The sequence below is a fragment of the Lingula anatina genome, chromosome 7 (assembly GCF_051362555.1).
Source record: "Lingula anatina isolate TDL-2025a chromosome 7, LinAna3.0, whole genome shotgun sequence".
Classification (NCBI taxonomy): domain Eukaryota; kingdom Metazoa; phylum Brachiopoda; class Lingulata; order Lingulida; family Lingulidae; genus Lingula; species Lingula anatina.
Window position 1 is genome coordinate 16,884,004 of NC_141773.1, and position 26,631 is coordinate 16,910,634.

At 38.0% G+C, this 26,631-nt stretch overlaps 2 protein-coding genes across 19 annotated transcripts in view; one reads left to right on the plus strand and one right to left on the minus strand.

Moving 5' to 3' along the window:
* Positions 1-835: 835 nt before the first annotated feature.
* On the plus strand, positions 836-12,486 carry LOC106179755 (beta-microseminoprotein-like). Of its 4 annotated transcripts, XM_087016505.1 has the most exons (4): positions 871-1,173; positions 1,677-1,806; positions 5,939-6,068; positions 6,761-7,026. In XM_087016505.1, exons 2-4 carry the CDS (start codon positions 1,788-1,790, stop codon positions 6,909-6,911), a joined length of 300 nt encoding a protein of 99 aa, XP_086872631.1. In that variant the 5' UTR covers positions 871-1,173; positions 1,677-1,787; the 3' UTR covers positions 6,912-7,026. The 4 variants fall into 4 exon arrangements, with proteins under 4 accessions (XP_013418946.2, XP_086872631.1, XP_086872630.1 ...); XM_013563492.3 differs by lacking the exons at positions 1,677-1,806; positions 5,939-6,068; positions 6,761-7,026 and adding exons at positions 10,434-10,563; positions 12,136-12,486 and having other exon boundaries at positions 836-1,173; XM_087016504.1 differs by lacking the exons at positions 5,939-6,068; positions 6,761-7,026 and adding an exon at positions 2,769-3,206 and having other exon boundaries at positions 963-1,173.
* A 693-nt stretch (positions 12,487-13,179) lies between these two features.
* LOC106179754 (protein TANC2) overlaps positions 13,180-26,631 on the minus strand; it is a 103,183-nt gene continuing 89,731 nt past the window's right edge. For 11 of the 15 annotated variants that reach the window (XM_087018455.1, XM_087018450.1, XM_087018453.1 and 8 more), the window contains 17 exons: positions 26,405-26,422; positions 25,604-25,708; positions 24,273-24,347; positions 22,853-22,974; positions 22,291-22,426; positions 20,907-22,113; positions 20,700-20,720; positions 19,495-19,726; positions 18,878-19,114; positions 18,413-18,586; positions 17,820-17,994; positions 17,320-17,496; positions 16,857-17,165; positions 16,551-16,642; positions 16,088-16,234; positions 15,374-15,474; positions 13,180-15,031 (listed from right to left, as the gene is read on the minus strand). In XM_087018455.1, coding sequence (XP_086874581.1) covers positions 14,812-15,031; positions 15,374-15,474; positions 16,088-16,234; positions 16,551-16,642; positions 16,857-17,165; positions 17,320-17,496; positions 17,820-17,994; positions 18,413-18,586; positions 18,878-19,114; positions 19,495-19,726; positions 20,700-20,720; positions 20,907-22,113; positions 22,291-22,426; positions 22,853-22,974; positions 24,273-24,347; positions 25,604-25,708; positions 26,405-26,422 — 3,548 coding nt within the window. In that variant the 3' untranslated portion in view covers positions 13,180-14,811. The remainder of the gene's footprint in view (positions 15,032-15,373; positions 15,475-16,087; positions 16,235-16,550; positions 16,643-16,856; positions 17,166-17,319; positions 17,497-17,819; positions 17,995-18,412; positions 18,587-18,877; positions 19,115-19,494; positions 19,727-20,699; positions 20,721-20,906; positions 22,114-22,290; positions 22,427-22,852; positions 22,975-24,272; positions 24,348-25,603; positions 25,709-26,404; positions 26,423-26,631) is intronic. The other 4 variants (XM_087018447.1, XM_087018449.1, XM_087018448.1 and 1 more) reach the window with 4 other exon arrangements.

A 26,631-nucleotide genomic window follows, 5' to 3' on the forward strand; every position in this document is an offset into this window, starting at 1 on the left:
CACCAATTAACAAAACGTGCTCTTACATTACTTAATTTATTAATAATATGGTGAAAATATCCTTCTAATCCTTACAGAAATTTCCTTTATGTCCTATACATCTTGTAGAATCCTACAGGACGTGTTATATCGAATTCCCATGGGACGCAAGGTAGAATTCCTATAGATCCTATAGAGTTCCACAGACTCCTATAGGACGTCATATACATGTGTAGTCATACCGTGGCGTACCTGCATTATCTGTTCTGGAAAAACAATGATTGATATACAGAAAGTATATCTGTTGTATGCCGTACACCTTAATCTTACCAGATAAAAAATGATAATGTACATGATACTTTTTTTTCATTTTTTAGTTTGTAAATTTCGTTCTCTTTCAAATAACCAGACCAGTCTGCAACCACGTGCCCACAGGCATTTCAAGTCTGACTGGCGCCTATTCTTTTTCCTCTTCATATCATGATGTTATATATGTGACAAAATAAAGACATGTGTATGATTATTTTCCCAGTACAGGGTTGGCAAAAGTGAGAAGTCTAGAAATGGCATGAAAATAATTACACCTGCTAAAAGTTCATTGACAGCCGAGTGTGCTTCTAACCACGTGACATTTTTACCAGATCTTTTGATCTTAACACAATTGGGAATAAATAGAATAAGATCAGAGAAAATGTCAGCGTAACGAGCGTTTAGCACATCGTCGTTAAGCTGCATACACAAAGGCACTTGACCGAGTGCAGAATTCATTTTTTCCGTCAGGACAAAAATTAGGATCGTGCTGGAGAAAAGTGAATATAATTTATCTGCGGCCCCGGAGGCAGGTAGTACAAATAATGGTTACATTATGAAGAAATAAAAAAAGCGTTTCTCTACAATGAACATTCCCCGGTTGTAGTGCCAGCATTCACAAGACTTAGAGCTTCGGATGGTGTTATCTACAACGAAGGATAGGCTACTCGTGACTTACTCATTTTGCGAGAGATATTTGCAAACCACGCCGTCGTATATAGGACACTAAAACTGTTTAGACACAGACGACCGCTGGTTTTTCTACGTATTTTATTCTTCGCCAGAAAATGTTAAAATTTATTTTAGCGGCCGTGTTGCTGTTAGCATGTCTAAGAGAGGGGTATGGGGCTTGTGGGATCGCTCCACTTAAGACGCTCACCACACGTAAGTCCAATAAGTTACATAAGACATAGATTTTGCGTAATTAAGTAATTACCAAATGCAACTCTTTTTAGTTTGTGCTTATCTTATCGTACACTTCCACGAGCAAATATAGACTTTTATGTTGCTCTTAATACGTGTCTTGGTATATGTATACAGTGCATATACTGCGTATAAGGTTTAAGTAGTATTACGAGCATTTACCAGTGCATGCAAACAATTTGTCAATCCATTTGTCTTTTGTGTTTTTTTTTTTTTGTATTTATCTTTAAATGACCACACAAATGATCATATTCTATTTTGAACGTGTTTGTTATTCTGCAGTACCATCTTCGGATCTGTGTTCAAAACGAAAATTGTAAGAATGCATTTCATCATCAAATACTGACAGAAGACTTTTCCGTTTTAATTTCCGTACGAATTCGACCAGGAACGAGAAGTTGGCCGTGATGACGAAAGGAATCATTTTCAAATATTTCTTTTTACTTTTTTCTCTGTCACACCAGCCTTGGGACAGACTGTAGAGTACTGTGAGTGGGAAGGAAAGAAGATTGGCGTTGGAAGCAGTATTCGTCTGGTATCAGCCGGGGCGTGCTCCAGTGTCTCTTGCACAAAACATGGCATGCAGTTCTGTGGGTAGGTTGACAAGGGCGCGAACAGAAGCAACAGGCGGGTCTGTAGGACTCATATATTGTAAACACCAAAATTAAATTTAATTTTGAAATTTCGGCAGACTTCCGACAAACAATGGTGCATTTTCCCTTTCTTTTATTTGTAGTTAAAAAAGAAGTTAGAATATTATATAGCGTAACCATACTGTAGACCCTAGGCCAATGTAAAGTGAGTGTGAGTGTGAAGAATTAAGTTGGCCTGACACTAAGGCTGGCGAGTCCTGTGTTCTTTTAGCCATGCCCGAAACTCGTTTATCTTAATCATCCCTTGGGAAATGTCAGCTGCTTCAGGGCCCACAATATTATAATATAGGATCAGACAGGGTCAAACACAACTCTTGAAATGAACGAGCTCGTTGTTAGTTTTGTGTATATTCATTATATACCTTTTTGTTTCATAATTAAGTCTTGTAAATTCCAGTTCATAACGTTGAACACCTAACGGAAATTACAAACATCTGGAAAAAGAGATTCTTTTTCGTTAAAATTAGAATTTTCCTTAAAAGCTGGTTCCCAATCGCATAGCACAAGGAGTTGTTAACCGCAGGGGCGGATCCAGAATTATTTGAAGGGGGAGGGGCGTGGATGCGAAGCCCCCCCCCCCCCCCCCCCCTTGGCAGGGTTGTATTAAGAATTGGTATTTTAGAGGGCGAACGGTGCATTTTGGTACAGTTTAGAACTGCATGTATGATTCCACCAATCAAAATTCTAATTTCAAGAGGGGACCATTGGTGTGATTTTTTGTCAGAAATCGAAGAGGAGGGGGGGGGGGTCAGGACCACCCTGACACATCCTAAATCCGTTACTGTTTTTAATAAATAACAATGTACTGTCTCTATGATATATCGGTACTGTTGATTATTTTATGTATATGCCTCTTAAGTTTACAAGTCACACATCCATGTCGACTTCACATATTTTTTCCAGGGGAGGGGTATATTTTGGCTTGACAGACGATTGTGAAGCCACTTACGACGCCTGTAATTTGGTCTACGTGAAGAAAGATAATCCTCTGGAAGTTTGCAAAACTTCCCCCTGGAAACCATCAATGACGCCATCTATCGGAAGGAAATAAACAGCCGTTTAATTAATAAATAAGCAATAGTTACATGTACAATCTAATAACCATGTTATCTTCTAGCCGCATTATAGAACATTTTTGGGTTTAAATCAACATTAGAGCGATAAAAAGGATGCATCGATTCTGCCTTTTGCTACTGTACACATCCCAACTTAGCGGCTTTCAAAACACTACAGATGCTTGTTACAAACATGTAATAATTAACGCCAAACCTTTCCTTGTATTTTGTGTAAAAAGGGCATGTTATTTCTGGAAGATAAATTTTTGAACGGGTATACCTTAAAGCGTGTTGTGTTGGTTTGTTATCTGTTGAAAATCATCGTCACATTGATGAAATTTCAAGACTACACGTATGACCGAATAACCGGTATGATGTAAAAAGATTAAATAAACTACATGTAAACATGACGATATTCTTTTAGTCGGTTTCCGATGTCAGGTCCCCAATGATAATCTGCTTTCGATTCATTTGTACAGGTAAGCCTCACCGTAGATTTTGACCCACTTGGTCAGACTAACCCTAACCATTGTAACTAAATGGAAGGCGGACTAAAGACATCGGTCTAAATTTACATGTACCTAAAAAGCGCTTCCGGTGTAACGACACTGAGGGTCCGTGTAACAGTAAGTCTGCCCAACATTTAATTATAATGGTTAGCTTACTTTTAATAAAAATGAGAAATTGGCCTATATATTGAGAATGAATGTCAGTGCCATTAAACAGTAACTGATACTATAGTTACTTTGCAATTCATATATGTGGTTTGATATACCGGTATACTGCAGTACGTCGTATTTAACCATCTGAAAACTTGTCACAATGTTGAAAAAAAGGATATATATATATATATATATATATATATATATATTGCACCTCGATCTTAGTCCTTTGGTAGTTGCCAGTTGTTAGTTGCGCTCTACTTCCTGCTTTTAACATTGTCCTTTTCGGACTCTAAAACATTGTTATAATTGCAGCACTTACCTTAAAACACCAAACAATAATTAAATATGAGCATATCAGATTGCATGTATGTAAAAATTGCACGTAACGATTTACAGCCTCCCCCGTTACGTCATTTGTCGCGCTGTCGGTCGATTCAGCAAGTTATTGGAAAACAAATCGACTGAAAATAAGCATAATTTTACAACTTTATGCTTCGTGACACGTTTTCATATCATATACCCCATATTTTTACAAGTTTTCTCTGCTCAAAATGCCGAAAGACAAAAACAGTCTCTTACCATGCCGTCAGAAAATCCGATTCAACATTGCACTCGCGGCTCCACTCGCGTGTACTTCCAGATAAAATTTTTGACCAGACAGTTCTTTAAAAAGTTAATTAATATGGTATATATACATTAATTGTTAAATTGTAATTTCACAGACAATACTTTCCTACCGTCAAATTTTCGGCTCTATTCCTGATATCCAATAAGACAGAATTTTCAACTAAAGCTGTAATTAAGTCCTATGTTTCTTTTCTGTAAGTTTGAGAAGAGTAAGTGACGTGGTTTTCCTTTCATGGTCACTGTGGAGGCAGTGCCCAAAATAGGGTTGTCTTCAATTTTGATGCAATATTACATACTGCTTAACAGCATAATCACCACTGATCTTTAATAACAAAATATATGTATGATGGATATTCAGAAAATAACGTCCCTCCTCCTAGCATAGATTAGAGAAAAGATGGTGATAGTACGAGTACATTGGAAACAAGAGGAGGCGTTTTTATCTGTTAATCTGATTGCATACAGCGACAGTCCACGTGGATTTGGATCAATCTCCGTAGGACGATTTTTTTCATTGGGAATAAGTCCTTATTCATCTTGCGAGAGAAATATCTGCAAGCCACGCCGCTCGATATAAGACATTACAACTGTGTAGACACAGACGGCCGTTGGTTTTACTTCGTATTTTACACTGCGCCAGAAAATGTTAAAATTGTGTTTAGCAACCGCATTGCTGTTAACGTTCCTGAGAGAGGGGTATGGTGCTTGTTTTGGGGGTCCACTTAAGGTACTCGAATCACGTAAGTCCTATTAGTTACGTAAGAAATAGGTTTTGCAAATAGGCCTTATGCACTACGTCCTAGCTTTTAAAGATTATCGATAAACTACAAAACAAGCAAATAACACGTTTTGTGGGCCTTAGCCTTAGATGTCATACCTCTCACCTTTTAAAAGTATTAGCTATTTTTAAGTGCAGTCATAGTGTCACTACATCAACAGTATCGTTTTTCAAATGAGTTTTAGCCACTGGCACTCCTTACCGCAATTTTGTACGTGATCAATTGGCAAGGTCAACTCTTACAGGTCATAATCCATCAAAGCGCTTTAATTGATCGGCCTTTAACCGTTAAACCCTGTTAAGTCATTATAATCTTCTTCTACTCGTCACAGTTCGTTCTCAGGCCAAACAGACAGTATTAGATTTTTAATTAACCGTCTAGGATATAATACGGGTGCCGTCGAATATACATGTAGCATGGTGCAACTTTTAACTAACTTTGTATTTATTTTCATATATGACACTACAAATGATCTCATTCTACACACACACTGGACAATAGAAGTGTCACCCCCTGAATCAGGGTAATCAAAGTTATAATGCCTGGGTCACCCCCTGAATCAGGGTAATCGAAGTTATAATGCCTGGTGTACTTATAATGTGACGAATGAGTATGCACCATGGAATTAAATTGAAATTTGATGTTAATAAAATGATACCAGGAGCATTTCATTCAACAGTCATTTATCTCCCCTAAAGTATTGGTTCAGTAGGGGTGACACTTCTATTGCCCAGTGTGTGTATTTAGAATGTGTTTGTTATGCTGCAGTACTTGTTTCGTATCTGTGTACAAAAACGAATGTTTTAAGAATGCATTTCATCATTACATACAGACAAAGAGTTTCTGTTATACAACTTCTTATGTGACGAATCTGACTAAGAATGGAAAGTTAGACGCAATGATGAAAAATATAATTTTGATATGAATTTTGACTTTTTCCTTGCCAGCCTGGAAGCGGCTGATATTGTACTGTGAATGGGAAGGAAAGAAGATTGGCGTTGGAAGCACCGTTCATCTGGTATCAGCCAAGGGCTGCGCCAGAGTTTCTTGCTCCCAAAATGGCTTGGAGTTCTGTGGGTAAGTTGGCATGGGCGCCAATAAGCGGGTCTGGGGGACTCATTCACAGGATGTGAGTAAGACTTAAAAAGCATCAGACATAAAATTTATTTTCCGATAGCTACTCCGTCAGGCTGCCTACAGATTTAAAGAACTGATTTTATTTTTTATAAGGAAAAGAAAAGATGCAATATTGTATAGTGCAACTATGCCAGACTGAACACGTTACAAGCGGGTATACTTTATATGTGAAAACTCAAATATGAAGAAATTGGCCTGTCACTAAAGCTATCGTGTCCTATTTGTGCTCTTAGACATGCTAAAAATCGTTTTATCTTAAGCATGCCCTGGGAAAAGTCAACTGCTTCATCAGGTTAATGTCGTTACATGTCAGACATCCCTCTTGAAATGTACAAGCGCGTCGTTAGTTTTATTTACACTAACTCCTTTTTATTTTAAAGGGGTGCATGCCCTTTTATAGTTTAACTTTGTACCTCTAACATAAATAACAAGAATCTGGAAAAAGAAATTTCTTTTCGTTTATCTAAATTAGAATTTCCTTTAAAGGCTGCCCCTTTGGACATCCGCAATGAGTAGTTAACAAATGACATTGCATCGTCTCTATGACTTATTTGTATGATTGGTTATTTTATGTATAGGCCCATAAATTGTACAGATCACAGTTCGATTTCGACTTTACATATTTCTTCCAGAGATAGCCTACATATTCCCCCGCCAGGTTGTGACGTCAGCTACGATGCTTGTAATTTGGTCTACGTGAAGAAAGATAATCCTCTGGAAGTTTGCGCATCTTCCCCCTGGAAACCACCTACATCGCCATCAATCGCGATCGGAAAGATATAAACAACTAAGAACTCAACAATAACAATCTACTAACCATGTTCTTTTCTAGCCGCATATTGATAACTTTTTTGGTTTTAAATCAACATTCTGGAAAAAAATAAATTTTGAACCAGTATGCATTAAAGCGCGTTGTGTCCCACCCCCCTTCGGTTTCTGGGAAAAAATCACACCAATATTCCCCTCTTGATATTGGAAACTTGAACAGCTGAATCATAGCTTTAAACTGCACCAAATGGCACCTTTTGCCCTCCAAACACCGAACCCCACACCAAGGGTGCAAGGGCAGGCTTCGCATCCGAGGTCTGTCATCCTTTAAAAAAAAAAACTGCCCCTCTTCAAATAATCCTGGATCCGCCCCTGATTAATATACAGTACAGTATAGGACAACACACAAATCTTTCAGGTATATAAGCACAGGTCAGGTCAAGTTTTTCAGTTTGGATAGGGATATCATTCCACGCAGTGATATTTGCCTGTCATAGTTCATCACGATTTACCGGCTGATGACCAATTCTGCGAGTTACTTCCGCCCGAAGATTTTCAATTGGGTTAAAATCTGTGGAGTTTGAGGGCCAGAGCAGTTGCTGAACCCCTTGGTTTTGAAGAAAAGCAGTGATTCTGCGAGCTCGATGTGGGGGTGCGTAGTCGTCTTGGTACACAAAATTGTTCCTGAAGATGGCTCTTACAAAGGGAAGCATTAATTGTTTGCTGTAGAATGTCTCTGTAGGAATCCTGGTTGAGGTTGCATTCTAGAAAAACCAACTGGTTCTGGGCACCGGCATGAAAACAGAGACGCCATCACTCCCTGCTTGCACCCTAAGCAGTACACGATCATCGTTATATGCCTCTTGTACAAGCTGGCGGACACGGATTCGACCGTCAACCCAAAAAAATCCATATCTGGCCTCATCACTGAAAACGACGTGATTCCAATGGTTTGGCTGCAAACGCACGTGGTCCCCAGTCCATTGCAGACAACGCTGTACATGACCTGCTGTTAACAGTGGTTTCCGTACTGGTCTTCGTGCAAAATAACCGGCTAGTAATCTCTTGTTTATGACGGATCTTGAAACGATCGTTTGAATGACATTCTGCCACTCTCTTCTGAGGACTCCGGTTGTCTTTGTACGACCAGCACGGAACAGTATAGGGAGAAGGCAATCAAGTCTTTCCATTGTGATACGAGGACACCCTGGTAGGTGTGCCTGTTGTAGCATTTCTTTGGAGGACTTTACTAACGGTTCCCTGATAAATTGTTGAATTGCCTGGCAATGGCTACATGTTTGTGGCCATTTTCTCTGAAAGCAAGAATCCCATAGTACAGGGGCGGATTCAGGGGGTCTTCTGGGTCTTCCGGAAAACGGTCAGGTTTTCAAGTTTACATTGACGGGTATCTAATTTTTTCTGTCGGAAGACGGTCAAAAATGAAGAACGGAGCAACAAAGATAATTTGGAAGACTGTCAGAAAATATCTCTGCTCCTGTAGTAAGCTGCGTTGCTTAGCTGTCGAATCATACCTTCTCTAAGATACCTGTCAAGTTTCAGGGCGATCCTTTTGTTGCTTCTCGAAATACATTCCAAAGATTGACCAAACCCATGCGTTTTTATACAAGGGCAGAAATTGCCGAAAAGACCACCCCTCACATTTCTGACCACAGAACATGCAACTGCAGACATCAGTTATTTCGAGAGTTCTGTGGTAATTAGGTAACACACCTGGCTTCCATATTAAATATTAACCCTGTATTTGCTCTGACCTAAACTGCCTGATTTGCTGTACTCGATCTCGGCTGTCACTGAACTAAAAACCACAGAAAACATCTTTGAAATACCACGCTATTATGCAAAATAGCTAAAAAGGAAGAAAAATAATCAACATCTTGTAAGTTTGTTACAAAGTTATTAATAAGGTCACCATATACACACGGCACAAGTTTCTCAAACAAAAAGCCGGCTCACGCGATAAAATTACAAATAACGTAGAAAAAGATCATCAGTACCTGCTACATTGTCCCGCTATTCGTTTTTAAGTCCGAGCCCTACATGCATCTCTACATTAAAAAAACTTCGCTTGTTTCTCTTTTGGAAGTCGAACGGATTCGACCGCCATTTATTCAGAGGGAATTTCCATCCAAAATGCTCGAATGGTGCAATCATTCCCATGCCAATTCCAGGCAAAACGGATGAAAAATGATAATGTATATACTAGTATTTTATTCCTTTTCAGTTTGTAAATTTCGTTCTCTTTCAAATAACCAGAAGAGTCTGCAACCACGTGCTCACAGGCATTTCGAGTCTGACTGGCGCCTATTCTTTTTTCTTTTCATACCATTATGTTATATATGTGAAAAAAAGGAAATGTGTATGATTATTTTCCCAGTACAGAATTGGCAAAAGCATGAAGTCCACAAGTGGCTTGAAAATAATTACACCTGTTAAAAGTTCATTCGGGGGGAATTCTCCATGAGAAAATGATGGATGACCTCCGACAACTTCGGAGCATTCGACAAACTAAAAGCTGGGGTCTTCATGCATTAATGCGTCCCAGAATCATTGCATTATGGACATCAACCGATCAAGGTGACAACCTAGCGTGCTCCTAACCACGTGACATTTTTACCAGATCTTTTGCTTATACTGTACACCGTGCACGGACATCAATTAAGAATAAATAGAATAACATCAGAGAAAATGTCAGGTTGCGTAACGAGCGTTACCACTTCCATCAGGACAAAAATTACAGGGTCGTGCTGGAGAAGAGAGCACATAATTAACCTGCGGTCCCGGTAGAGGGTACACATGTAGTACCATGAATCAGGTTATATTATGAAGAAATAAAAGAAAGCGTTTCTCTACAATGAACATTCCCGGGTTGTAGCGTCAGCATTCACAAGACTGAGAGCTTTGGATGGTGTTATCTACAACGAAGGATAGGCTACTCGTGACTTACTCATTTTGCGAGAGATATATCTGCAAACCACGCCGTTGGATATAGGACAATACAACTGTTTAGACACAGACGACCGCTGGTTTTGCTTCGTATTTTATACTGCGCCAGAAAATGTTAAAATTGTGTTTAGCGGCCGTGTTGCTGTTAGCGTGTCTAAGAGAGGGATATGGGGCTTGTAAATTGGATCCACTTAAGACGCTAACCACACGTAAGTCCAATAAGTTACATAAGACAAAGATTTTGCTTACATAAGACAAAGATTTTGTGAGTAATTACCAAATACACCCCTTTTTAGTTTGTGCCTATCTTGCCGTACACTGACATGAGCAAATGTTTTAAAGATGTTGCTCTTAATACGTATCCTCGTGTACAAGTATGTATACAGTGTATATACTGCATATAACGTGTTGTAATGTTGTAAGAACGTATTTAGGCATCAAATTTTGACAAAAGACTTTTCTTTTTTTACACATTCTTATACGACGAATTCGACCAGGAACGAGAAGTTGACCGTGATGATGAAAAAAAAAATTATTTTGAAATAAATTTTAACTTTTTCCCTGTCACTCCAGCCTTGGGACAGACAGTAGAGTACTGTGAGTGGGAAGGAAAGAAGCTTGGTGTTGGAAGCTCCATACGTCTGGTATCAGACAAGGGCTGCTACAGAGTCGATTGCATCGACCGTGGCCTTATGTTCTGTGGGTAAGTTGACATTGCTCGAATAGAAGCAACAGGCGGATCTCGGGCTCATTAAAAACTATTAAAAATAATTTTATAAACACCAAAATTAAATTTTCTTTTGTAATTTCTACATTTCGAGTTGCATTCCGGCTCATTCTAGCAGGATTTGTCTTGCCATTTCGGTTCTCCCTCGAACGCGATCAGAATGCTTCGAATGCTGTCGGAATGCTCTAAGAATATTTAGAATGCACTCATAGTGCAGTCAGAAAACACTAAGAACACCTTTCGATATTTCTTAACTTGGAATGCACTTTGAAAGTTTTGAGCATGAGCAAAACATTCGGGCCGTCCACAAGAATGGGTAAAAATATTTGGAACGCACTCAGAAATTTTAGAATGCTTTATGAATATCCAGGAACGTACAAAGAATTGTCTTATCGACGGCATTCTTGCTCAATCAGCCTCTAGTGTGACGGGGCCTTTACTTAACAAGCTGGCTCTCTCCTCCAGTGGGCTGTATGTCGTCACCGGCCCACGATATCACGTAGCTCATTAAGTGACAGACCTAGCTAATGCCCCTATTTCACACAGACCACGAATCCCACGAATCGCCAGGAATTGACATATTTTAGGATTGGTGGTTGAATCGTAATCAGTTTGTGAAGTTCTTAACAGATTCGTATATACATGTATTCGTAGTTCTTGCAATTCTTGATCAATCGGGAATTCGAGGCAAAAATTTTGAGCTGTTCAAAATTTTGGCCACGAACTCCCAATTCCAAAAAATCGTAGTTAATTCGTAGCAAATTCGTATTTCATCGTAACTGAATCGTAATCGATTCTTAGGCATTCGTATGTATTCTTAACTCATTCGGGGATTCGTGAATCCCTCGATTGACCATGAATCGGCTACGAATCAGTCACGAATCCCACGAATATTCGCCGAAGCATGTACGGAGGGGAAATACCACGAAATGTCAAGAATAGTCCAGAAATCACTTTTATTCGTACCCATTCGCGTATGCTTAACTGATTCCTTATTGATTCGTAACGCTCGTGCAGTATTCGTAATAGATTATTGTAAATCGCAGTGAATTCTTGACAATATTCGTGCGATTCCAGCCGAATCCCACGAATATTCGTAACACTATCGCACCTGTATCGTAACTGAATCGTAGAGCGTATCGAATTAGGCCATAAAATTTGCAAAATCTCACGAATCCTGAAATTTGTCGATTCCTGGCGATTCGTGGGATTCGTGGTCTGTGTGAAATGGGGGCACAGAAGGGGAGTTTTTTGAAGCTCAACATTTACAAAATGACCTTTCAATTTGTGTATTCTGATAAATATATCATTAGTTGGGCATGTTTTAAAATTTACAAAATGACCTTCCAATTTGTGTATTTTGATAAATATATCATTAGTTGGGCTTGTTTCCCGAAGAATATGCTCCGTTCAAGCCATTCTGACGGTTAGACGCAAATCCTTTAATAAGTACGTGACGTAGCATCGTCTCTATGATTTATTTGTATGATTGGTTATTTTATGTATAGGTCCATACATTGTACAGGTCACATAAGTATTTTTTTCCAGATATGGCATATATGTTCCCCCGTCAGATTGTGACGTCAGCTACGACGCATGTAACGTGGTTTTCGTAAAGAAAGATAATCCCCTGGAAGTTTGCGAAAACTCTCCCTGGCAACCATCCATGACGCCATCTATCGGAAAGAAATAAACACTCATGAGCTGAACAATTACAATCTACTAACCATGCTATTTTCAGTCGCATAATACAACATTTTAGAGATTTAAATCAACATGCCATTTGCCACTGTACACATCCCCACCTAACGGCTTTCAAAACACTAGCTTCAGATGCTTGATACATACAAATAATAACGCCAAAGTGCTATTTCTGGAAAATAAATTTTTGAACCGGTAGGCATCAAAGCATGTTGTGTTGGTTTGTCATCAATTGAAAATCATGTTCATGAGATTTCAAGACAACGTCCACGACCGAGTTATTTCCATTTTGATGTTAAGAGACAAGGGCGGATCCAGGATTAGGCCTACTTGAAGGGGGGATGGGGGGTGGGGGTTGGCGCGGATATGAAGCCAAACCTCCCCACACTTACCGTGTACTTGGCGTGGGATTTGGGGTCTGCGAATTTTTTTTGTTTTTTTTAGAGGGCGAATGGTGCCATTTGGTACGGTTAAGAACTATGACTCAGCTAGTCAAAATTTTAATTTCAAGAGGGGACCAGAAATCTAAGAGGGGTGGTGGTGGTGTCAGGACACCCCCTCTAAATCTGCACTGAAGACTAAATATGATGATATTGAAAATCCATAAATATAACGTTTTTTCTCTTTGTTGCAGTTTTGTTATTTGACAAGTACTTAACACAACTGTACATCTTGACAATAAATTTCAATAAATAATGCTTACGCAGCCGAGAATCCGCCAAAGTTTCTGATTAAAGCAAGCTACATGTATATGCTGCTGATGCCTTTCATGAAAAAAAAAATCAAACAGCTTTGGTAGTGAAATTCAACGAGTTTTTGTTACCTTCTGCTTGGAAACAAAAATACTGATATAATCATACAGGTACAAGAGCAAAGAAACAACAACAAACGTGCTTTGCATAATATCTGGTATTCTGTATTCTTCATTTGATATAAAACAGTGTTTAAATACTGTACACACTCCATGGGCATTTATATATCAGTACAGCTAACCCAGTGTGTTTTAGGCCTAAACAGAATGTGCACGGAAAGCAAGGCTCATGATAAAAGCTACGGAACACAGTATAATAATATACAATACAGAAACAGGACAACACACAAATCTTCCAGGTATATAAACACAGGCCAGGTGAGAAACAGATGGCTATATTACAATGAAGTTCATGATATTTCATATCCTCAACAGTGCTGGCAACTTAATTTACTACATGTAAAATATGGAGGAACTGCATGGAGCCTAAAAATGCACTGTACTTTGTGAAAACTTCTTCACAAAGGGGAGCACCTTGATACATACCTATAGTTGTAATGATATGAAACACATAATTTATAATTTATACAGGTTATTTAATGATCTGGCCTCTATGATAAACATATCTTGCATGCTTGAACAGTAATTTAGATCCTTTGCTTTCTGCACAAACTTCAGGGAATAAATAGAATTTAATCAGAGAAAAAACATTTACAAAGCACAAAATCCATATCAACTGAATCATAATGGTTTTACACATTTACATGTATTTCATATCTCCCGGAGTTTGTGATATATTTTCTAAGCAATATTTAACTGGAGAAGTCGTGCATGAACATTTCACACATAATCTGTGGCAGTGCCTTTCAACTCAATAAGTAGACCACTTCACGTATAATACATTCCACAAAACGATATCAACACAATTTTTTTCTGCACACTTTCAAAGTTCTACAAGCAAACTGCAATATTACAGATAAATTCAACAAATCCCATTTACAGACAGCTGTTTAATTTCTTTATATGGTACCAGTACATTTAAATGCACAATGATCTCAATATTTAACTGCACCCCAATATTTTTGAAACCACAGTGATTCAAAAAATCCACAGTCTGATCTTTTGCTGATTGTATGATCAGTGCTGGAAGCAACAGCACACATGCTTCAAAACAACTTTACTGAACTCTTGTACAAAGGACACAATATACACTGTATGCAGACACCAATCTCCTGAATTTTATGCCTTAAATAAAGGTTCTGCAACATGATTTATAAACTGCTACAAGTACATAATGTAGTTTTGGATATAAATACATATAAATCAAATAGAGAAGCCCTTATGATTAGCCCTATCTTGCTCTTGGTAATTTTGGTCATGGTAATGCCAGCACACTTTTATAAACTGTGGGAAGACATGATGATTAAAACAGAGCTCTTGGCTACTCAATTCTGTGTATTTTTCACAGAAAAAAAAAAACCACAAAGATTTTTGAGCTCCTCGCCCATGATAGGGAGATTTGATGGTCAACAGTATCAAAGTACTTTTTTTCTTCAATTTTGCCAAGGAGCAAACTCTAATTCAAATCTGAAAGATAACAATCCCCTACATGTATATATCGGACCACACTTATGACTGCAAAGTTACCCCAAAAAAAAAAAATAATAATAATAATAAATAATTAAATAAAAAAGCAGTAAAAAACTAGTCAAAACAATGGCTCTTGTGAAAAGGTTCTAGAATGTTTCCTCTAAAAGGGCCAACCCCTGGCGTCATAAGGCAGTCTCTTCTTTTGGCCTCTCGATGACAGCACCTGCACTGCTAAAATCGTCACGCCCAATATGGTCCAGTGACACCCCAGAGCTTGCACGCTCCAGCTTGGCCTGCTGCTTGCATTCCTCCTTAACTCGTACAAGCAGACGTCGCAGTTCCCGATTGTTTGGGGCCAACCTCAGTGCTTCCAGGAGGTCCTGAAGGGCCGCTGCATAGTGCCTGTGATTGAAAGAGAAGATTTCACATTGAGGAGTTAACAGAAGGAAAAACAGATGCTGCAGTGTTTGATCCAGATCAATGTGACATCTTTCCTCACTGGGTTACACTACTTGACATGATATCTTTATCTGGATGTATTACAAGACATTTTTTCTCTTGAGTTACTATACTTGTATTGACATTTTCATTAGCATGTGTTTACCATTGGTAGAACCATGTCTATGCACCATTTTGATTTCTTCCAAATCTTTTTATTCTGCTGATCTACATACTTGTGGGTTAAATACACAAATGGCTTTGAAGGGGCAATAGTGCCATGCAAGCACATGAATTCTGTCTCACCTGTCATCTCTCTTGGCACGTGCCCTTGCATAGAAAGCTTCAAATGATTTTGGTTTCATGTCCACAGCCTTGCTGGCTAATTCCACTGCTGAACTGAAATCCTGGAAGAATGAGCAACATCCTACCTTAACATAAATAGCTGTATTTTAATATCAATTAAAACACACATAACAATCATATCCATTTTATCACAAGAAACATGCCATATGCTATTCATTTAAGTTTAAATCAAACCAAATTAAAATTAAGAATTTTAGCCAATAGTCAAAATTAAATCATCGTCAAACAGGCAAAATACACATTTACTCAATTCCTCTGAAAAAAAATTAACAGCTCCCAAAAACATAACATACTGGGAAGTACCCTATAGTACTCAGTAATAAAAATATAAATTCTGTTCATATGCTACATCTTTTACAAAAATGGTCTCTTGTATCGTTTCTGCCTGTTACATGTGAGTAAGCTGACCAGCTGGTTATGTGAGACAATCCCTAGGGTAGGTGTACATGTGGAAGCGATCGAGTGCATGAATAGCCAATGGACAATACAGACTAGGGGTAATTGCTTGTAATACTATTCAGTTTTCAACGTTATAATTTTCCAAAATACACCGCATCAAACAGTATTCCAAGAAAGAAACGGTATTATTCTATGGTATGGCAGTTATATGTACCCTGCCCCTGCCCCCTCCTTTTCCTGGGTGGTTCAACTTACCCCCATTTTCCTCTTGCACCTTGAGAGACTGAGCAAGAGGTTCAGTTTGAGATCCTTAAATGTGCGGACATCTTCACCAAACCCTTCCATTGGGAACTTCTTCAGAGCATACTGATACCTGTGGGCTGCGTCCTTCAGGCGGTTCTTCTACAAAAGAACATGAACAAATAAAGTCAATGTCTTATTTAATGTTTGTGTGGGGTAAATATCAACAAAATATATTTGAGGACAAGTAATTAGTGGCATATTTTTCTTAAAGTAAATAGATATCCAATAAAAAAAAAAAATCTGATAGTGCAGTGTTTTCAGATATTCTTTATGGGCCAAACCAGATGTTTTATGATTAAAAAAAAATTCAATTCAAAAGCTAAAGAGATTAGCCATTGTCATATAACATAATAAGGGATGTTATAGGGAGAGCAGAGGAAAAAAATCTCATCACTTTTCATTGCTGCACAAGTACCTTGTAGAGAATATTGCCATCCTCCATTAGTTTATTCAGCAGCAGTATCATAATGTCTGGCTTGCCTTGTGCCATGGCCCACGTGGCAGGACCTAGAACATGAATAAATAACATTTAAAACAGATAGACAATTACACTACAGAATTACACTAATAAATCATAAAATGCCTACTGTTTTCTTTTTAAGTGGATTATCAAACTAGACAACTTTCAGAGGAAGGTGTTTTCAATAGAAAAGTACAAGACAGACAGCAACGCAATCTGACTGCTCATTGTGTCAGGTGTGACAAAAAAACGCAACCTCACCCAATTTTGCTCCTTTCTTCAAGAAGCATATCACCACCCCAGTATTCCTGCACCCAATAGCCCTGTCCAATGGCCTCATGCCATTGTTATCAATATGCTCAATCTGGGCCCCTTGCTCCATGAGAAACTGCACCACCTGGGCATCGCCGAAGAAAGCAGCTAGATGTAGAGGGGTGCGCCCAGAGTTGTCTGTGTGTTCCAGAGCAGCGCCATGTTCAAGAAGAGACTGGGCGATGTGAAGATGACCTTTGAGACAACCCCAGCATAGGGCAGTTAGGCCTTCATTGTCCACTTGTGCAAGAGCAGCTCCTAAAATACACAGAACATTAATATATCATAATCTATCTGATTGATACACATAAAGATACATACAGAAAACCAACCATGCACAGAACACGATAGTACAACTATAAATAGTTTAAAATCACTTCACTTTCATGATTCTACCTAACTTGCTACTCACTTTTCATCCCCTTTGACAGCAACATCTCTAGGATGCCCAAATGACCCTCACTGGCTGCTATCATTAGTCCAGTGCGTCCATGGCGATCACTGGTCTCTATGGAAACCCCAGCTGCCAGCAGCATATCCACTGTCTCCCAGCAACCAGCTTTGACAGCACACAGCAGGGGAGGCAGGCCTGGACAGAGAAGAGAAAGACAGCAAATTAGGAAGATTTCACAATTTTCTTCTTTGATCCTAGGGCGAGATTGTGGTGGTAGTATAAACTACGTAGCACACCTCATTCTTGTAACTGATGACATTCTAATGTTCCAACAAAACAGGAGTAGGGAAGGGAGGAGCTTCCATTTTTGTCAACTTAAGAATATCACAGTTATCTGAAACTGCATATAAACAGGGGAGACATCACAAGGGGTCATATCACAATTACACAAAAGTAAACCTTTTGTATATCTTAAAGACCAATAAAATATTTTTGCTATATGTTTTTTATTCAATTACCTTTGGCATTGACAGATTTGGGGTCTGCCCCTCTCCTGAGCAATAAGCCAATGATTTCCCTGTTTCCATTCAGACAAGCAGACGTCAGTGGGGTTTCTCCTTGGAGGGTGTCAGGATTGTTAATATTCAGACCATCGTGTCCCAGCTCATGCATGTCCAAGAGGAACTCTACCAGCTAAAATGGAAAATGATATCCTTTTCTATTGACAGCAGTGATGATTTTTTTAAAATTAAAACTGCATCTCCAAATACAACAGAAATATGTGAAATTTTACACCTCGTACAAAAACATTTACCTTTAGTTTTATGAGAGTGAGAATTACTTCATTACTAAAGACATAGCTTATGTTAAATTTGTCTCCTTTGCATAGGCTTAACTTAAGAATTAATTAAATATCAATTAAAATGGATTACAATAAAGGAATTGTAAACAAATTTTGAAGCAAATGGCGCCAAGCAGGGCCACATATTGCCTTATTAGCTCCCATGCACAGATTCACTATCAAAAACTTCTCAAAAATATTTTGTATTTTGAAAGTTATCATATACCACAATTCAGAAAATGACTGAGCGATAAGAACATCAGAACTTACACTCCGATGCCCTTTGGAGGTTGCTGCCACCAGTGACTGCAGTAGGGCCTCAGTCAGGGTCACCTGACCTTCTTTTGTCCAATCACATTGCAGCAGCATGCTGACTGCATCCAGCTGGCAATTTATAGCAGCGTGGACAAGTGGACACTGGCCTGCATTGTCCGTATGAGTGACCTGGGGACAGAGGCAAATTACAACTTTACTGACAGGCAATGTGCATTATTTTCCAGAGATCATACCTTTTTCAATGCAATCAATCCCAGTAAGTTTAAAAAACATTTGATGAAAAACATGATTCTTAATACTCAGTTAATCTATTTTGCCATTTAAAAGACAAAATGCTGGGTTTTTTTTATCAAATTGTCAAAAATTCAGTATCATTCTAAGAAACTTGATATCCCACAAAATTTACTATTGGGCATCTGTAACATGTATCATTCTCACCATAAACCTATTCACACTCACTTTGGCTCGTTTCGCAAAAAGCATGCGTATGACCTCTGAGTGACCCTTGGCAGCTGCATGACACAGGGGGGTCATCCCATCATCGCCTGGGACATCAACCTTGGCATGAAACTCTAGTAGAAGAGAGACCATGTCTACGAACCCCTCTCTGGCAGCCACGCACAGGATGGGTGCATTGCTGAAGAATTCCGTTTTGGCATTGGGAGATGCTCCAGACAGCAGGATCAGGCGACTGACCTAAAGGCAATGATAAAAGTGGACATTTAAAAATAAATTCTGAAAATGCAAGTGCCGAGGGAGTGCAGCTCTATATAGGAGGGGGGAGGGGTCCTGGGGCTTAAATACAACACCCAAATATCCAGATAAATCCAGATGAAATCCTTATAAAAGCAGAATAAAAGCAAAGGAGCAAAACTTGTAAAAATGTATTGCCTTTTATTATTTTTTGTGTAAATGTATAATAAATTATAAAAATAACTACTTTTGCATTGACAAAATCATAATGTCCTTGAAAAATCAATGAAACCAAAGAGTTTGACACCCTACTTCCTGGAGCACTAAATATATTCTATTGCTGAAATAATGCATAAAAGATCTTCCAGTTATCCAAGCCGTACCTTTACATTTGGCGAGAACACATTCCGTTGGTTGGACAAAGCGGCGCTGAGATTCTCCGAACTCTGGCACATCCAGTAGGCCTGCATGTCCCGGGAGGAGTATCCCAGCTGCTTGCTAATGGTTTTGTAGATGTGAGCCTTGAGAATGTGGTGGCCAAGTTCTACCGTTTTCTCAGCTCCCAGGGGGGCATTGACACGAGACAGGCGGAACGCCAAGAGGGCATGACCTTGCCTGAAAGGGGAAAGGTAGATGTATATTTAGTCATGAAAATGTACGTTTCATGTGCTTAGTGTATAAATCTGCTTGTGTGATTTTGTTTGAAATGTGGATGTATCTTAGGTCTGCAGGCATGCGCTCAGGCATGCATGCGTACACATAATTATGAATACAGATGGACAGACAAATAAACAGATTAATGAAAATATAGATATCAATTTATGTTTTTGAGTTAGCCAATTTGTTTCAAAATGCACGACACAACTGACTAGATTAAATACATAGCAAAACACTTAAAAATATGAACATTCATGAAAGCCATTCCTGTTAAATGTGACTACAACAAATAAATACATACATGACAGTAATGACAACATTCATAGTTTAAGTGACTAAGTATATAAAAACAAAGTAAACTTTCCAGTTAGTTGATAACCTTGGCTCATCCTAACAACTTTCCATTGCTCTTTCAAAGTCTTATAAACTTATGACTTTGGTTTTTATAAACCATATCAGCTTTATACTGTTTCTTTTACTGTTTAAAGATTATCTAAAAACTACAGGAAGCAAAACGAGCCAAGCTATATAATGGTGCCATGGTTTGTGTTACAATATTCAAAGTGAAGAGACTGGGTAACATACACATAACATCAGTGCAAAATATTATCATTCCATGAAGAACACAAGTGCACTTAAATGCATCATGCATATCACGTTCCGAAACACCTTACCACATGAAAAACTGTGCTTCTACAGGCTACAAATTAGTGCTGTTAGTGAAACATAAGATTTATTGAAAGGAGGGTGGAGAAACAAGTACTAGTAACATTCCCAAAACATCAGATCCAAAAACATCTGTCTTCTTCTATATCATTCTTGTAAACAAGGTTCAGTCCCGCATTCGACTTGCATAAGAATGCATAAGAACGATGACATGCAAACCAACAAATTACTCCAGTAAATAAATTTTGTCTCCACTTGACCTCACCTATAGTCATACTCATTATTCCTGTGTAGTTTTAATAAATGGATAATCACATGAGTTATTATTTTTAAAAATAAAAACATATTTATTACAAAACTATAGAATTTTGGGTCTAATAGACATGCAATGATTACTATACATTCTTAAAATTATGCATACTGTTTTATGTATAAAATTATCATGAATATAACTCATAAATCTTGGACTCACCTCAAGTCACAGAGATATTTGGTACTTTCTGCCTCTTCCCGGCGAATCAGCCACTCCCTGAAGGCAGGGTGGAAGAACATGAATGAACTGTCCCGTCGTTTTAACAAAAAGTTTGACACAACTTCCATGCGCTGCTGAAAATCATCCCACGGAACATAGCGCTGGACGTATGCTGAATTAACAGTCTCATATATTTCCTTTGTTGTGAGGGGATACAAAGAGGCCAGACAGACGTTCAAGATTGGGCAGACCTTTTCAAATGAGCGTAAACTTGGGAATTTGAGATTGAAATGAAGCAGGAACACTTCTGCCATGTTCTGTGGTAGGATCTTATAATTTGAGCTCTTGAGAACTATTCTGCCCTGTTCAATAAGATCCAGCGTTAACTTACAGTACAAGAAGCAGCCTCGACTCAAAGCACTTAGATGTGAACTGAACTTCATTTGGGTAGTGCTTTCAAGCTTGCCATTGAGTGCAACATTGTTTTTGACATCCAGTGTCGTATTAATGCGGTAGTTTATGTAATCCTGTAAATCCCTATTGATATGCTCATTGGATGCAATCTTATCCAAACTGATTTTGTGTAAGGGCATCATCTTGGTCAAGTCCTGCAGCGAAGTCCGCACTGTGCAGATGACTTTCAGCCAAGATGGAAACTTGTTGATGTGCTTGGTCAGAAAAGAGGCTATGGTGTCCCCATAGTCTGGCTTGTGGAACTCTGCCTCGTTGAGCGAGTCTATAAGAATGATACAATTTTCCACTGTGATCTTCCCGTCTTGGTGCAGTTTGTGCAGAGGTTCCAGTACTCCCTTGACAAAAGATCTTGCAGGGTCCTGAATACACTCCCTCATGCTCAGTATGTTCTGTAAGTGCGGCTCCTGGATGAGTAGATCCCTGTAAGCAGAGAGCTGAGGCGCTTGCGACAAATACGCTGCTGTGCTATGCACATACTCTGGCACCATACACGTTATGTTATTGTCTGCCTGACAGAAATGGAATGCGACCACATCCGAGGCTATTGTCCTTAGGGCGTCATAAGTGAAACTGAGGCTCAGCGTTGAAGCAGCGAGATAGCTGCTCTGTGAGCTACTGAGTCCGTTAGAGCTTAGAGTCCCACTGGGACTGTTATTTACACTGCCACTTAAACTACTGTTGCCGCTCCCACCTAACTGACGGCTCTTGGAGGCTCCTGTCACTTGGCACAAATCTAGAAATTAACAGGAAAGGATAAAATATATGTGAATTTTTGGAAAAAAAGGTCCCCTGATATTAGGAATAATAGCAAATTGATAATGTGTGAAGCCAGATGTATAAAAATGCCACTTTTTTTCTCTTACTTACTTAGATCTAGCCATTCAGTTATTCTATTAGATCTAAATTTTACCTTTGTTTTCTAGGAAGCCACATTTTCCTTCTCCAAAGCAGCTCTGGTCCACCAGCTGTTCTACTATGGAGGTCTTTCCACACCCCACGCCCCCTGTAACTACTATACCACGGTGGCTGGCCTCTCCATACAGCTCCTGGGGGTAGAAAAACAGGGTTATTATTTACAATTCTAAAACACCTTACTCATTCCAAATTTCCCGTTCTTTGAGGTGATGACATTACATTATGCACTTAAGTTACTTCTGTGTCACACAAACTCATTATTTCATATAGATTTCAGTCAAATCATAATTTTTAAGTATATTGAGGGAATCATGGTTTTGAAATGTTATCACTAAATGTGTTCAAATTCTGTGAGAAATAAGGTTTTGGACAGGGAATGAGAACGCCCAAGGAATCCTGGGCTTTCAATGTCATCATGGAAGATGCAATGAGGACACTTATTAATTACAGTAGAGTACCATGTAAAAGATAATTAAAACAACTCATTACACATTACACTCAAATTTATATCACCTAAATAATGAAGATATAATATACAGTGGAACCCCTTGTCTCACCTTTTCTACTTCTTTGTACAGCCATTCTCGGCCTACAAACAGTGGAACTTTTTCTTGGTGTGGGACTTCAAAGTTGATGGGAGTCAACTGGATCTGTGGTGGTTTTACGGGGGCAAATCTCACTGAAAAAAGGGAAATACAGCTATTACATTATAATGAATATCTAATTATGCAATAAATGTTAACTTGCTGTAAAATAGTTCACGTAATTTTTCTTCAATGCAAAACATTCACAATGTGCACCAAATAACTCAAGTTCAATGTGCAATAAAATTTCAGGTTTGGAAGATTGCAAGAGAAAAATATCCCCAACAGTGGCAAAGCTCTATGCATTAAGTATAACAAATCATATGATTCTTTACAGTTTATACATTCTACATGAAATATTTCTGAATCAACAGCGTGCTACTATCTGATATAAAATGATACTGGAAATATAATCTGCCAAAATATATGCAAACATGGTTGTCCAAAATGCTAAGCAGTGTCTAAGGCCAAGTGCATAAAAACAAAATAAACACTCACAGGTGCTGCATAAGATGTTTAAGAAGAATAATAATATGAAAAAATAATTCACAATGCACCTTATCATGCATGTAGAATGATGCTTCTGTAGTCAGATAAATAAACTTCAAGTAACAGAAAAATATGTGATGTATAAAATATCATCAAAGCTCATTGGGGAATTTGAGGAAAAAATATTTTGTTCAACACGTTGCTTAAAATTATACAGGAATGAATAGACAGAGATATCAACTGACACAATTATATCAATATATCTCCAACTGTTTAACCAAAAATAAAGAGGGAATCACTTCTCTTACATTTCAAGTATATCACTTTTCACCTATACATGTGTTGGTTTATATTATAATTCAAGAACAAACAGCTTTTAACTCTGCAATAGAAGCTTTGAAAAAGCATGGGTCATAAAATAATAATAATAATAATAATAAACATTCAAGCAAAGTATAAAACCTAGGGCTTCACATCAAAACCGGCATGCAGTCACTGCAAAAGAAAACCTATCAATATTCAGCATGCATTAAAAAGGTAAAAATCCTGAAAGTTGTTGGATATTATCATACAACATGGAGGCCTACACCAGAAAAGATCACAAGCAGGGAACTGTGACCTAGAAAGGGGAAGAGTCAAGGAATTGTCCCCTCAATCCACCCATCTTTAAAAAAAACTTAGCTGCCCATCCAGGCCTTTGAGAAAGTGTGGCCAAGTCCTTAAGGTGAAACACCTTAAAACAATTCTCATTTGGATGTTTTCACTTGGGTTTATCGGTTACAACCTGAACTATTATCAAGTTCAGACTACTCGGTATCTTTAAATAAGGCTTATAAAATGGAACATTGGACTGTGAGACAACACCTTCCCCTTTCAGATCTTTTCTGGCAATAGTGCCCCTAACCTGGCCTGTTAAGTTGCTCTCTGGAGCCCCTGCTCTGTAGAAGAAGGCGCTGGATGTGGCGTTGAAAGGGGCGCCCTAGAAAAAGGTGCACAACTAACAGTGAACAGAAGGTGAGCTACCTTGGGTGATTGTGACATTGAAAAGTGTTTTCAGAGTGTAAAGAGAGAAGAAAATGAAAGTCAAGATAAAGTGCTTGGATGCATTTCTGATATCTGTGCCTCACTATGGTAATTACTCTTTTTACTGAATAAAATTGACCAATTACACTTCCTTAAATAAAGTTCTGTCAGTCATACGTAAAAAGGTGAATAGAAATCTTTGAAAAATGACTTGATTTTGTATCAGATAGTTTGCATTTGACTGACTAGCAAGCATGGACAAAGTGAGATGCTTTGAATTTCAAAATAATCAAAATATACCTTTTTATTCATTTGAGTTTTAAAAAATCCTTTAAACAGGCAATTCTGTATTTCAATATCTCTATAAGTTTTTTTCACTCAAAGACAACATAAACACAGAGCCCTATCAGTAAAACCTAGCGTTTCTTTGCATGTCATTGCTCACTTAATTCTTTTTAGTATACAATGGGCGTCTTTCTTTTCCTGCATGTCTCAATAACAAAATACAGTGACACTTCTATTGGGTGGTGAACCATATACACATATACATACAGAACTAAACTCTTGACCTAATATCTTTTTTGTAAAATAGTCACTAGAGAAATGTGCAATCTTTTAGGGTTCACTGACAAGAGGTATTCTTTTTTCAGCTTATCACTGTTGTTTTACATTATCTTACAGGCAGCACCTTTGCTTAACTGCTCTGATTTATTCTGTGAGGACCCTATGTAACTAAGAGAAGTATTTTCTACCATAAATTTAAGTTACTTATCAACTAAATGATGAGTAACAGGATATCTGTCACACAGTCTTTGAGGTAAAATCATCCAATGCATCTTGCATCTGTCCATTGGCATTCATAAGTTGCAAACAACATCTTCCAAAGATGGACAGTAAACAGTTCAAGCAAATGAGAGATGAAACTAGAACAATCAAAGCACCAATGATACCTTCAGACCTTTCATGATAATCAGAAAATAATCTAAAAGCTTGGAAGGACACATTACAGAAACTGCTTCTGTACACCAGAACTATACAGCCACTTTACATAGCACATAAAAATATGCCCAGTTACCAGAGAAGTGTCATCAAAGTTTCAAACAAAACATTCAAAGCTAAAATGTCAATTTTCCCTTGAGAATGTCTGCAGACAACATTTCTCATCCTATCACCATGACAACACCTGTCTCCATGACGACCAGTGAAACTCACCTTTCCCATCATACCCACGGCCAAAACTTGCCCTGGCAGACCTCCGTATTGACGACTTGCGCTTGCCAAATAGTTGTAATTCCTCCACAGGGCCTTGCTGTGTGGCTGAAGTGGCAATGAAAATCATATATATATATATATATATATATATATATATATATATGCTTACTGATGAAAAACACATATACTGTTCTAAAATCATGAGTGCATCAAATCACTTTCATGAGTGCATCAAATTCTTGAATACTTGAGCTAAGGTAATACAAAATGCAGCATTTTTACATTTATAAACAATTTTTATAATTAGCTGTTACCATCAACATTTCAGGTGCTGTTTTTTTCATATATTACTAGAATAATATCTTACAATTGCAAGCACCTGTTATTTTATTCTAAATATATTTAAAAAATGAACACTGTAAGTAATGTGGTGTAACAAACCTAACAAACATCACACATACATAACTTAAAATAGCAACTGTAAAAAAACATGTATGCAAAAAACAACTTTATAAATCCAAAGTGCAACTAAAAAATAATAATCACTGACTTTTGGCTCACTGATGTTAACAAAAAAGAGCGTGATTTTGAAATTCAGTCAAACATTGTATATTGTCTTTTATTTTAAGCAAAAGCAAAAACAAATAAAAAAGTAAAATATATATTCAGCGAATAAGTTGACAAAAAAAAAAAAAAAAAAAAAAAAAAAAAAAAAAAAAAAAAAAAGACACAACACAAATATAACACCCAAAGTGAAAGCAAGCCAAACATTTATGTTTTATATCAGCAATACACACATACCTTCATAAACACCCTCCTCTGATGAAAGAAGAAGGAAAAATGGGGAAAAATATATTAGTACTTCTCTCAACTCCAGACTGACATCTACAAACCAACCATCCCATTATAACACAAGGACTATGAGCCTAATCCTGCTTCATTATTTTACCAGGTACCTCAACTGCTGCATTAACCACATGCAATGGCCAAAATTCATTATGGTGTAATATACTTTGAATATTTTGTCT

Bases quoted from the DNA above. Each gene is read 5' to 3' on its own strand.
- LOC106179755 (XM_087016503.1), top strand. From the start codon at position 4,856: ATGTTAAAATTGTGTTTAGCAACCGCATTGCTGTTAACGTTCCTGAGA. The intron at 4,953-5,938 runs GTAAGTCCTATT...TTTCCTTGCCAG, and splicing joins ACTTAAGGTACTCGAATCAC to CCTGGAAGCGGCTGATATTG. The intron at 6,069-6,760 runs GTAAGTTGGCAT...TATTTCTTCCAG, and splicing joins AATGGCTTGGAGTTCTGTGG to AGATAGCCTACATATTCCCC.